This window comes from Myotis nattereri (genome assembly GCF_964212035.1).
Source record: "Myotis nattereri genome assembly, chromosome: 10".
Taxonomy (NCBI): domain Eukaryota; kingdom Metazoa; phylum Chordata; class Mammalia; order Chiroptera; family Vespertilionidae; genus Myotis; species Myotis nattereri.
Window position 1 is genome coordinate 59162861 of NC_138085.1, and position 13952 is coordinate 59176812.

Consider the following 13952-nt stretch of genomic DNA (forward strand, 5'->3'; position numbering starts at 1 on the left):
CACCTCACTTTAGTCACAACTCAAAGCTGCTGGTTCCAGCCAGGCCAGTGGGGCTCACTGCTTGAGTGTCAACCCATGAACCAGGAGGTCTTGGTTCGATTCCTGGTCAGGGTTGCAGGCTTGATCCCCAGTGGGGGGCATGCAGGAGACAGCTGATCAATGATTCTCCGCATCATTGATGTTTCTATCTCTCTCTCCCTTTCCCTTCCTCTCTCTGAAATCAATAAAAACATTATTTTTTTTAATAAAAAAGAAAAACAAAACAAAGCCACTGGTTCCAAACTGCATGCCTCTGAAGATTCTCCATCCATAAGGGAGATTCCATGCAGAGAACATCCCAAAAGCCCAGAGTCCCAAGGATAGTCACAGTTCCCTCTAGGGACGCCATAGCCTTTTAGTGGATCCTTTGCTATACCTACCTCTTGATTTCTCAAATTAAGATTTGGAGGAAATGGCCAGACAAGTACCTGGGTGAAACCATCATCCATCACTAATAGAAGTTGGTAGGATCTCTATAAAGGGCAATTTAGCAACATATATCAAAATTATTTTTGTACATTGCCACTGACTCAGCAATTCTGCTCCTACAGATGTCCTTGCAAATGTGTAAAGTAACCTACACATAAGGTCATTCCTGTAGCATTATTTGTAATAGCAGGAAATTAGAGGAAACCTGTGTATCCACCAACTGGAGGCTGATTAAAGCATGGTACATCCATAAAAAGGGACACCACGCTGCTATAAAAAGGAATGAGGAAGCTCGGTCTGTGCTATTATGGAGGAATGAATTCCAAAATAAATTGATAAGAAAGCAGAATCCAGCCCTAGCCAGTTAGTTGTTCAGTGGTTAGAGCGTCATTTCCAAATCTTGGCCAGAAGGAGTGGTGGGATGCTTAGCAGCGGGTGCCTGAAAGGTACACCTCTAGGCAAACTGCTCTCCCTCACCTGTTTTGCCTTTGTAAAACCAGGGGTGGAGTTAGGAACCTGTTCCTTGCAGGGACCAGCCTCTCCCCGGGCTCCGCCTCCTGGGCGGGTCCCCGCCCTTCTCCTGGGAGTGCACTAGCGCTCTGCTCTACAACAGCCAGCTCCCCACCTGCACAGCAGCAGAGCCATCCAGCCACCTGGCCCCGCCTCTGCCACCCAACTGCCCAGCCCAGAGCTCTCCACGGTTCACTGGCTCGGTTCCTTTCAGGCCTGGAGAAACCAGCTTCCTTCCAGGCAACCCTCAATCTTGAAATACTCCCCAGGGCACGCACCGCTCCTCAAAATTATGCGAGTGTCCTCTGAACACTTGTTGCTCAAAGTGTAGTCCCAGGACTAGAACCGGTAGGTCTGTGAGTGTGTGACCCAGTCCCTGGAGGTAAGTGCAGAAACGTAGAGTACACGTTCAACAAAGGTTGGCAATAACATGACAGAATGATTTTGAATCTGTTGAATCGAATAATAAAAAATTAGAGGGTAAACGTTTGTGTATCTTATGCAAGTATCAGAGCACATCAGATTGGGAATTTAAAATCATAAAACTGGTCCTCACAGATCATTTGAGAAGCACTGCTCTAAACCACAAGAGCACTTTTAAAAAAAATGTACATGTTCTATGGTTGACACTATTGCAGATGGCCCGCATTTCTTCGCCGCCCCCCTCCACTCCGCCCCTGGCTCCCCCTCCAGGGCCCTCGCATCACTATCGTCTGTGTGCATGGGCCCTGCATATATGTTCTTCAGCTAATCCCTTCACCTTTTAATGAGTAAGGGAGACTAATATTTGTTGAGGGCCTACTGAGTGCCAGGTACTTTATTATAAAGTATCATTTAATCAGCACGGCCCTAAAAGGTAGATATTATTCCCATTTTATAGATGGAAATAAAAATATGCAATAGTATTACAGCCACAGCCCATAACAATAGAATAGCACAGCCAAAGAATAATCTGTCTCCCTGGCATCCCATGCAGAGCAAAACTTCAGATACTTTAGAAATAAAGAACAGTTTAAGGTTAAAAACTAATAGTGCCCTGGCCAGTGGCTCAGTTGGTTGGAGCATCATCCCGTGCACCGAAAGGTTACCGGTTCCATTACTTGTCAGGCACTACCCATGTGGTCAAGTTGATCCCTGATTGGGTGCGTGCTGGAGGCAAATTGATCGATGTTTCTCTCTCTCCCTCTCCCTTTCTCTCTCTCTCAAATCAATAAAATCATTTAAAAAGAAAAAAGAGCCCTGGCCGGTTTGGCTCAGTGGATAGAGCGTCGGCCTGCGGACTGAAGGGTCCCGGGTTCAATTCCGGTCAAGGGCATGTACCTTGGTTGCAGGCACATCCCCAGTAGGGAGTGTGCAGGAGGCAGCTGATCAATGTTTCTCTCTCATCGATGTTTCTAACCCTCTGTTCCTCTCCCTTCCTCTCTGTAAAAAAATCAATAAAGTATATTTTAAAAAAAGAAAAAAGAAAAAAGAATTAATACTAATTCCCAGGGCAGGGATAAGAATTACAAGTTTTAGACTATTTTATAAATTAACACTTCAGGTCCTTCTCCAGAGCCACTTCCCCTCCTCTTCACCCCCACTCATTCCGTTTTGTTTAGCAGACACTCAGTAGGTGTTGGGAATTTACTTTCTTTTCTTTCTTGCTCACTTCTCCCTGCACCAATCTTTCTCTCCCTCAACCCCCCCCCCCCCCCCCCCGTTTCTTTCCATCCTATTATTCTCAACTGGCCAGTCTATGGAACTGAAGGATATTTTAAAATTAAAAGTTCTTGACTTTCAGTTGTTAAACGAGAATCCAGGTGCATAGAGGCTTCCCTGTCCTTCTCTGAAGGTAGAACAAATTGCTTTTTATCATCGTATTGTCCAAAATCTACTCCCTACACGGTTTGGGTAAGGGGCCCAGCTTCTCCCCTGCTGGGGGCATCCCCTTCTTGACAGAATGAGACTCTGGGAGCCTGGATGCTGGTTCTGGCAGCCCAGCCCAGCACCCTGCCCTTGACAGAGACTCAAGTGAGGCCACCACCGAGTGGCCACCCTGTCTGCCCACCCCCTTGTTTTGAAGGACTCTGGCAGCTAGCTTCCTCTCTGCTCCCATCTTCTCCAGCCTCTCCAGGGTGCCAGGTCACAGAGACCCACTTCAAGGACACCTGCCTCCTCCCCGCACCCACATTTGCAGGACAGTGTTCCCCTCCCCACAACCTGCCAATTCACCGTCTGGAAACCTGGGTGCAGCCAGCAAGCCTGGCGTCCAGACCAGGCCCCTCCTCACCAGGTCACATGGGGACGTGGCGGTCTCCACAGCTGCTCACCTCACAGGGCTGCAGAGGGTGGGGGCCTTCCAAGCGTTGAGAGAGAAGGAAGAGGCTGAAACTAGTCAGAGGCCACCTGCCTCCAACACCCCTTCTAACTTCATCTGAAGAAACACTCTTTAGCCACTTGGGTAGGCTCTTTGTTTTTACGCGAACAAACCCCACCCCAGAGAGCTGTACTCCGGGGTTCCCCTGCTCCATCCTGATCAAATCTAAACCGGATGTGAGTTTGAAAGTAAGGGTGCAAAAAGGGGCAACCACCTTCCCCCTGGGTGGGTGGCGGGGAGCGGCCTCCCCAGACGGGAAAAGGGGGTAGGGGCCCTTCTGAGGGAGCTTCTCCTAGTCCTTCACTCCCACCAGACCAGCAAGAAGCCCCCTCAGAGGGGCCCTCCCCTCCTATTCCCTGCAGTGAAATCCATGCTTTGGGATTTCTAGCTTCTGAGGGAAACCCCACAGATGCGGCAGGGCCTCAGGGCCTCAGGCTATAAAATGGGTTTCAGCTGGGGGTTGGCTCCCCCTCAGTGCCTTCTTCCCCTCTCCCAAGTTTAGAACTGTTAAAGCTTCCAGGCACTGACTGGAAGAGTCCAACTGGCCAGGTGGGACTTTAAGGAACTCCCTCCTGAGTTGCAGGGGGTCAGTTCCAACAACACCACCCCGCAGAAAACAGCCTCTCAGTCCCTCAAGTGATCAAGAACCCAATGGAACCCTAGACAGTTTGGCTCAGTGGCTAGAGCGTCAGCCCATGGACAGAAGGGTCTTGGGTTCGATTCTGGTCAAGGGTATGTACCTAGGTTGATGTTTCTCTCTCTCATTCTCCCTTCCACTCTCTATGAAAATCAACGGAGAAAATATCGTTAGGTGAGGATTAAAAAAAAAAAAAGAAAAAAAAAAGAAAGAAAGAAAAAGGGCTTTTCTAGGGAAAAAAAAAAAAAGAACCCCATGGAGAGAGAACCAAGATAGCAGACAATCCAAAAAAAAAAAAAGCTCCATGCATGGGCTTTGGGAGTCACTGTTTTCCTTGCTCATGTGCATGCGTGCATTTGGGGATAGTGTATCTGGATTTAACAGTGGGGGAAAAATCACTGACCCCAATATTGACAGGAGAGACCTCCCACCATCCTTCAATCTCCCTTGTGCCTGTCAGTTCCCACAGTGAAGCCAGGCCAGGCTCCATATGCCCCACTCAGTTACTAGCAGACTTGGTTGCAGGGGCTCAGGCTTGGGGACAGGCTCTGCCACATACACATCATGTGACTTCTCTGAGTCTTGGTGTCCCTGTGTTTAATATGGGGACAATAGCCCTGCTGGTGTGGCTCAGTGGTTGAGCGTCGACCTATGTTCGATTCCCGGTCAGGGCACATGCCTGGGTTTTGGGCTTGATCCCTGGTAGGGGGCATGCAGGAGTCAGCTGATCAAAGATTCTCTCTTATTTATGTTTCTCTCTCTCTCTCTCTCTCTCTCTCCCTTCCTCTCTGAAATAAATTATTTAAAACAAAAATATAATGGGGACAATAATTCCTTTCCTCCCCACAGAAATTATAGAGCCCTAGCTGGGTTGGCTCACTGGATAGGGCATCAGCCCGTGGACTGAAGGGTCCCAGGTTCGATTCCAGTCAAGGGTACTTATCTCAGTTGCGGGCACGATCCTGGCCCTGGTCTGGGTGTGTGCGGGAGACAACCAATTGATGTGCCTCTCTTACATCGATGTTTCTATCTCTCTCTGTCTCTCCCTCTCCCTTCCACTCTGTCTAAAAATTGATGGGGAAAAATATCCTCGAGTGAGGATTAACAAAAAAATAAAAAAGGAAAAAATAGAGAAAGCACTTTATACCATACCATTTATAAACTGTCATACCAGTGTTTCCCAATAATGCTTCATAGAATATAGTAAGGGAAGTCGGAGAAATGTGGTATTTATACTCTAACCTTGGCTTTAACATCACATGCAGCTGAGCATATTAAAGGCCCTTATAAGTCCTGCAGTTTAAACATCTGTTTAACGATATTTAATCCATTAGGTCTAATTTCTTAACTTGTGTGGCTCTCTAAACTCTTTCTTTCTGGGATACCAACGAATAAACATTCAATGTCTTGAGACCGCTAGAGAATAGCTTAGGAAATACAGCCCAGTATGGACGGAAGGAGGCCTGGTTCCTGTCTTGGTCCCAGTGTGTTTCTCTGCAGTGCCAACCTGACTCAGATTCCCATATCTTTGAGAAAACCCCAATGCCTTCTGTGTGGGTCACTTTCCATTTCCCACCCTCACCAGACTTACCCCATATCAACCCATACAGGGGATAGAGGGGAACCTGTAATTTATCTATTCTGCCCTAAAAGGGGGGGGCTCACCAGCTTCTCCCATATATGTACCAGCTCTGGCCACTGCCACACTTAGAACTACCTCAAAGGTTCAACCTGACTGCCCGTCCCTGCCGCCTAGCCCCCCTCAGTGTCCTTCTATCCGTCCCCCTCAGTGGACAGACACATTCTGCCCTTTCCACTGTCAGAGGCCAGTACACATTCTGGTACTTCCTGAGCCCCACCATCTAATGCGCAATTGCCCTCTGGTCACCTCCCTGCCTCCCTGTCCATTTTGGCAACTCTTCAGGCTGGCATTTGGTGCTACACATCTTTGAGAGGTAAGACTACAAGCGATTACAAGGATGTGCTGAGAAATCGGGGTTTAAATCCTGACTCCACCACTTATCAACGGGATGATCAAGTTACTTAACTCCCCTGTGCCTCAGTATCCTTATCTGTAAGTGGGGCTAACAAGAGTACCTGCTTCTGGGGGTTGCTGGGAGGAATTAATGAGTCCATTAAAGTGCTTAGGACAGTGTCTGGCACACAGTGAGTGCTAGGTAAGTGTTAGCTATTACTATTATTTTCATTCCTTCTCCACAGAGCCTTCCACAGGCAGAGTTTAAAACTCTTTATAACTGGGTGTATTTACTTCCTTCCACAGGGCTCTGAAGCGCTCAAAGATAGGGCTCAGAGAGGGCTCTCCAGGCTGAGCTGAAGGCACCGGGGACAGGATTTGAGGTTGGAGATGGGGGCGGGGTTCCCCCACTGCCACATCAGGGTACTTTCCCACCCAGGAGCCCAGCCCTGCTGCTAACGCCACGAGCTGCCAGGGCTAGAAGGGTCCCGAGCCCGGCCACAAAGGAGGAAACTGAGGCTTACGGGGCCTCTTTCACACTTCACCACCTCACCCCGTGATCATCAACCCCTCCGAGTAGGTCTGTTGTGGACAGAGCTCCCGCTGTCAACTTGACTTGGGGGAGGCATGGGGAGACACACAGTGTTCACCTGATGGGAGCTCAAAGGTGGTGCAAGAGTCCAGCCCAAGCCCTAATCTGACACGTGCCCATACCACCATTTCACAATAGATGGAGTTGCCCACATGATCCTAAAGGGCAGAGAGCAAAAGACGATTCCCCCTTTCCCCAAAGCACCCAACCTGCACGGGTTTTCTCCTGGGGCAGGAAAGCCGTTCTAACTGCCCGGGCACTCCCTAGACTAGTACGACAGGAAGGGTAATACCAAAGACGGCCGGCGAGGCTGGGGGCAGTCGGGGCGCACTTCCTGGAGGAGGAGGCGCGTTTCGCGCGCTCCAGCTAGCGAACCAGCCCCTTCCCTCACTCACCGGTGTCCGGAGGGGTGAATAAGGCGCTCGAGATGGCTCTTCGGCTGCCTCCACCACTGGGCAGGACCAGCGCCCTCATCTGCCGGACCAGCTGGGGCATGCGGTCCCAGAGGCCCTCGGCGCGGCAGCGCTCCAGCTCGCTCTCTACCTTCAGGTGGGAGCTGTGTGAGCCCTTCGCAGCCATCTTCGCGCGGGCGCTGTCATGGGAGGTGCGGCTAAGAAGTGGAGACCCGGCCGGGGGCGGCGTCCCGGCTGGGGCGCACAAGCAGGCGGGGTCGACGAGGGCGCGGACGGCGTCCGGGGGCCCGGGGGCAGCGGGGGCCCAGGCGGCGGCGGGAGGGCAGCAGCAGCAGCACTGATTGCAGCGCCCGGCGCCTCCGGGCTGGGGCTCCGGCCGCGCGGCCCGGACGCGTCCAGAAGCAGCCTCCGCCTCTGCTGCAGCTGCCTCTGTCGCTGCTCCCTCCGCCGCTGCTGCAGCTGCTGCCACAGCCCCCGCCCCGAGCCCGGGCGCCGCCAGCTGCGGACCCGCCCCTGGCCTCCGCTCCACCTCCGCGAGGGCGTGGCGCGGCTCCGGGGAGGCGGGCGCGCCGGCGGCCAGCGGGGCCACAGCCGCCAGGCCCCCGAGAAGCGCTCGCGGCCGCCCCGGCGCCAGCCGCCCGCCACCCGCGCGGCGGACTCGGCCTTCACTTTAATGCTGGGCGGAGTCCCGGAGCCCGGGGGCGCCCCGCTGCCCGCCCCCTTCCCCACCCATTGGGGCTCTTGGCCTGGGAGACCCCCGCCCCGACGTTCCGGCTTTGTGTGATGGCTCCGTCACCACTGCTGCCCCCGACACGTCACAAATCCGAGGAGAGGCCGGCCGGCCGGGAGTCCCCCACCCCGAACGCGAGCCTCCCCGGAAACCCGCCTCCGCCGCGTGGGTCCGGCCCGGCTCCCTCCGGGGAACGCGCGGGCCTGGCGCGCCACCCCCGGGGTACTCGGGAGAAAACAGGCGGGTTTTGAGTCTCTCGACTCTATGGACGTCTCCGCTCTAACAGGCTGTTTCTTTCCTTTTTTTTTTAAACAGCGGAGTTCCTCTTTCCAACTTGACTCCCTTACCTAACCGACTGTCCTCAGCAGAATCCAGTTGCCCTGGATTTCTTAAAGGTTTTAAGCTGTTTCTCCAACTTGGTATTTATTTATTTCTTCCTTCTGGTGTCTAAAGACTGTGATCAAGGCTGTCCTGCGCTCTTGGCAAGGCTTAGCCTGGCTCTGTGGGGTACTAAGAAGTTCAGAGGATTACTTGGTGGCCTGTGGGGAGGGGCAGGCCAACAACACCCTGTGCCTGGTACAGGTTCTGGTGGCCCCACCTCCGGGTGCCCTCGGTTTAGTCTTGTGTAGGGATGGAGGCCATCACGCATAAAATCACAGTAAGACCAAAACAAAGAGCAAGCAAACAAAAAAAACACCTCCCTGTGTGTAAGCGAAGACTCCAGAGAACGGGGGTGTCAGGGAAGCTTTTAAGTACAGACTCCTAAGACCCCTCAAGTAGGTCTTTCCCACTGCCGGCACGTGACCTTGAGAGTGAGCATGGCCACTGAATGTTGGGAGCCTCTGGACAGCTGTAAACGTGGGAAGGCTTTTGTCAAGAGGAGCCCAGGCTCCTGGTGCTTATCCCACTGGGCCCTTGGCGCTGCAGCCACGGGAGGGGGGTGGGGGTAGTGTTATCAGTGGAAGGCAGTCTTCCTGCCCCCCACCCCATCCTCCTAGATACCCTCCTCTCCAGATTCCAAATGTAGCTCCATTCCTTGCTTGGCAGGCAGGGTTTCCTGAACTTGGAGGCTGTGCTGAGTACCTGGGGTCTGTCCTGATCTCCCAGAATCCAGGAGATACGCGAAGAAAAATTGGGACAGCTCTGGCAGTTAGAATTTGCTCAGTTTACACACACTCCTCCTTGCCTACTACTGTCAGCTCCTCTAGCTGGCTTTTGGTTAGTTGCCCTTGGCTGCCCTTGCTAGTTACCAGAACCGGATTTTGCTAGGAGAATGATTTGAGCATGTCCTTCCGGGGAAGGTGGCCTGAGAACACCCTGTGATTTACCCCAGATCTGGCAGTCCCCAGAGTCAGCCCTGGGGCAGACAAAGAAAAGCAGAGTTGATAAGCAGGAGGCAATCTTTATGGAAAAGAAACCTCCTCCCTCTTTTCTGCGGTCCTTTGCCAATCCTGCCCCCAGGTTGCAGCACTCCAGGGAACTAGCTGAAGGGGAATGGCTGCTTGTTTCTTTGACAGGTGTTCCAATATGTGTGTGGGCATGGGCCCAGGTGGGGAGGAACATCCCTTGCACTAGGCGGGGAAAGCCCTGCCAAGTATCATGGTTTAAACTTACGATGAGAAGAATTTTTCTCAGTCTATTGAGATCTTGCTTCTAGGCGCATCCTTTGTTTGGCTCAAATATATTTTTATAATACAGAAACAAAAAACTTATCATGAGCTGCTCCTCAATACTGTGGAACACCTGCCTTCATGGCTCTTCTCCAGCAGAGATAAGACCCCAGCCTGCTAGTGACCAGCTTTTTGGGGGGACAGTAAGAGACTCCAGTGGGCCTTGACTTACGAGTTTAATTCGTTCTGAGACCGAGCTCGTTAAGGAGCTCGTTAACTCAAATTACTCTATCAACTCAATGCAAAAAATCAGCCAAGAGACAGCTGTTATCTCAAAAAACTCGTAATTCAAGGCCCCACTGTATAGGCACAACAACCATGACTAATTAGTAACATTTGCCAAAATCAAAGGCATATAAAAAGGGTGGTGGTGGTTTTTATTTTTTAATCTGAAATCTCTTAGGTGAAAGTTTAGGACAAATTCTGATTGCTATCAAGATAACTTGCTGATCAGGTAAAGCTGAGCTCAGAGGAAGTAATGAAGTTCATAGGAGGTATTGATTTACTTCTTACCAGTGTCTATGTGGCCTCCACTTTCAGTTCTTGGTTATCAGGGTTCTCTCCAGCTACTCTTCAGTTTATTATTCAAGATGATTTTTTCTGTATTTAAGTTGTAATTTAAGTTTGGTCCTGGGAGGGTGTCAGCGTAGCTTCCATTTAATCTGCCGCCATTTCCCTGCTCTGAATCTATATCTTGCCTACTGGGTTTCTCAGTGGGACAATAGGAGGCGATATGAAGACTCCTTTCTCCTTCAGGCTTTTGATTATTAGTTTTATTCCTTCTGTAGCACCTTGTTTTAGAGCAGTGGTTCTCAAATGCTGCGACCCTTTAATAGAGTTCCTCATGTTGTGGTGACCCCCAATTTCATTGTTACAAATTGAACATAATTAAAGCATAGTGATTAATCACAAAAACAATATGTAATTATATATGTGTTTTCCGATGGTCTTAGGCGACCCCTGTGAAAGGGTTGTTCGACTCCCAAAGGGGTCGCAACCCACAGGTTGAGAACTGCTGTTTTAGAGGCTATTGTGCAAATTTGGGTAAAGGTTTAGGTAGGTCATTCTGAACCTTGATGAGTTTAGTCTGGAAGAATAGCATTAGAATTGTTTGCCCACAAAAGAGCTTCAATCTGTGCTTGATCTACACAAAAAAGTACTGGTACAACAATATCCAAGTTAGCCAGGACCTCATTATGAATAGAGATGTTCTCTGGGACTGGAGGGAAGAGACCATCAGGACACAGTAAATCCCTTGCTAGTAAGTTAATGATTGTCACAAAGGAAAAACCTCTTTGGTTAAAGATTCTAGGCTAAAAGGGGGGAAAAAAAGGTTCAAGGGTGACAGTTATACGGGTTCGGGGGGGGGGGCTGGAGAAGGTGCGATGAGGATTATTAACTAGATGCATGACTGGAATAGGGTGTTGACTCCAAGGAACATGCTGTATAGTAGTGCTCAGGTTTAAGATTGATATTATTGTGCCCATATCAATCAAAAAGTTGTAATGTTATCCTTTAATTTTTAGAGAAATGTTTCCTTGCAGGTTTAAGAATGGAATGCGAAATGGAACACCTTCATTGATAACTTTTTTCTTTTCTGTTTTTTTAGTTTCTTAGTTTTAGAGCTCTTTCAATATAGACTCTTTCAAGATTTTGATCATAGCATAATAAGTCCCTATTTCTGGTTTAAGGCCATTCACAAAAAGTTAAGAGGGAGAGAGCCAAAGTCAAGTCGGCTTCAGGATTTACTCCTGAATACTGTCCCTCCTTTTTCTTTTTAAAGTTTATCTTTATTGTTGAAAGTATTACAGATGTCCCCTTTGTTTTTCCCCCCTTTGGCCACCTCCATCCCACAGCCACCCCTCCCAGGCCTTCAAGTTCATGGGCTATGAATATATGCATATAAGTTCTTCAGTTAATCTCTCCCTTCACCAAACCCACCATGTTTTTTGCCTTGAAGAACTGAATCAGAGTACCATCTATTTCCACAGGAAAGTTAAAAGATAGTTTACCAAAGACCTTGACCACTATCTATAGCTTTTCTAAACCCCTTCAATTTCCTATGCAATTTAAGGTCTTTTAAGTCACCAGAGGTCTTCCCATTCTGAAAAAAAAAAATTTTTTTTTAAATATATATATATATATATATATATATATATATATATATATATATATATATATTGTTTCAGAGAGGAAGAGAGAGGGAGAGGGAGAGAGAGATAAAAACATCCATGATGAGAGAGAATCATTGATCGGCTGCTTCCTGCATGCCCTCCACTGGGGATTGAGCCTGAAACCCAAGCATATGCCTTGACCAGGAATCAAACCATGACCTCTTGATTCATAGGTCGACACTCAACCACTGAGCCACATGCTGGGCCCATTCTGACTTTTTTACATCTGAGCTTCCTACTAATGTATGAAGTAATTTATATATATTTGGATGCTCTGGACTAGATGTCCCTCAAGCTATCCTAAATTCCTCTGTGATGTTCTCTGTCTTGTCTAGGCCTTGAAGAGTCTTTGATGATGGTTTTCAGCTGAGAACGAAACCAGAGCTTAAACGTCACCATAAGAGATGTTTTTCTATGTGGAAGGAGGTTTACCCTAAAGAGGGAAGTGAGGTTTGGGGTATCTGGCCAGCCAGGAGGGGAGGAGATTAGGTCAGAGGGAGTGAAGGATAGCCTTTTCAACTCACCTTAGCCATTCTGCCAACCCCTGCAAAAAAACAACAACAACAACAACAACAGACTCCTAAGGGGACCTGAGTGTCTGCCTTTTGATGATTTTAGCAGTTTTAGACTTTAAACAATAGCTTTGCTCCATCTGCTTTTCAAATAATTTATTTTTCTCTTCTGTCTTTTAAAAAACATACTTGTTGTGAAAAAATAACACAATTAAAGGCAAGTGCATACAGTAATTATTATAAAGCAGTGAGAGGAAAATAGAGTAGTGGAGCTGTTCCCTGGACACAGGGACCTCTCCCCCAGGACGGCACTGCTCTCTTCTTCCTGCAGCTGGGGCTGCAATCTTAGAGCTGCAGCCACCCTGCCTGACTCTGAGAGCCTGGGGCTGCCCAGCCTTCTACTGTCCAGCCCACTGGAGGACTGCAGTGCCTTCTGCTCCGCCCCAGGCCTACTGTGCATGATGGTACCCAGCAGTTGTACAGATGTCCTTGTCCATCACAGTGAGCAGGTGTAGATAGATGCTTCTGATAGACTTCTCTGGATTGGGCTTTCCAAACTACTCAGAACTTCAAGGAAAAGGTTCTAATTGTGAAGGATAAAGGTTATGTGAAATATGGAGTCAGTCTGTATGGATGTTGCAAGAAAAGTAAGACAGACAGTACACAATAGTGTTTAACAATAAATTTTCTCCTTAAACTTGGATGGAGAGTGTTGTGGATTAAAATCCTCTTGGCAGTTCTAGTAATAAACCTCCAGGGTGGCATCTAAATTGGACCTGCTTTCTCCTCCTAGTTCCCTTCTCTACTTTCAAGCACTAAGGAAACCTTTGGAGCAGCCGTCGCCAACCAGTGGTCCATGGACCACTGGTGGTCTGTGAGGTCCGAAAGGTTGGCAACCACTGCACTAGAGGATGAGCCATCAATCAGTACAAAGAGGTTCTATAAACACTCTGGATGATTCTTTGACTGTAAGGAAGCTTCTAATATTCTTTCAGAAGGATCATTTTCTGTCATTCGAAACTTTACCCTTTTCTGAAAAAGAATGCTCTGTCAAAAGAAGTCCCTTCTAATTTTAATGTGTTTTCTCCATGTCCAGGGTGGTCCTCGAGTGTACCTTAGACCCTGAAAACACTTATCCCTCTAATCACTTACAAAGAATAATGAATCAATCAATGACCGAGCAGAGGGTTTGAACTAATTCTTGGAGTAAACACTGTGGCTGGGAAAACTCAAGAATGAGTAACTGCCTCTGTTCATGCAGTGGCTATCATGCTGAAAAGTGCCTTGTCAATAGAAATTTTGTAAATTAAATCTTAGGCAAAAATCCTATATAATAAAAGGCTAATATGCAAATAACCAAACGGCCGAGAGACCGGTCGCTATGACGCACACTGAACACCACGGGGTGTGTGCGGAACATGGCGGGTGTTGGCAGCAGGTGGCAGAGCATGGAACATGGCAGGTGTTGGCTGCAGTGAGATGGTGGAGCAGGTGAGCAGGGGCACCAGACCAAGGCAGGGCACTGGTCGCTGTCATTGGGGCGAGCCTCTGGTGGTTACTGAAAATTCTTTGCTTCTGCGCACCACGGTCCTGCCTGGCACGCGCACCCGCTGCTGGCACCCGGTGCCAGCCCCGATGGCTCGGAGCCGTCAGTGGGTGGGAGCAGTCAGTGGGTGAAAGCAGTGGCTGCTGGCCCCGATTACCCCTCAGGGCTTCTCCACCTCCCCCTGTTCCTAAGGGGCGACTGGGGCAGCAGTCGCCACTCACACCCACTGCTGGTGCAGGCCCCAATTGCTCTGCGCCCTCAGTGGGTGTGAGCGGGGCCAGCGCTGTCAGTACGTGGGACTGGCAGTGGCAGGAGAGGGGCTGTCGGTAGAAAGGGGACTGGGGGCCATGGAGGATGGGTGGAGAC

General features: G+C 49.4%; 1 protein-coding gene across 3 annotated transcripts in view; it reads right to left on the reverse strand.

Moving 5' to 3' along the window:
• The window catches only part of TTC7A (tetratricopeptide repeat domain 7A), a 104970-nt gene extending 97477 nt beyond the window's left edge, over positions 1–7493 (reverse strand). For all 3 annotated transcript variants that reach the window (XM_081101156.1, XM_081101155.1, XM_081101154.1), the window contains exon 1: positions 6937–7493. In XM_081101156.1, the coding sequence (XP_080957282.1) occupies positions 6937–7120 (184 nt within the window). In that variant the 5' untranslated portion in view covers positions 7121–7493. The remainder of the gene's footprint in view (positions 1–6936) is intronic.
• Positions 7494–13952: the final 6459 nt, after the last annotated feature.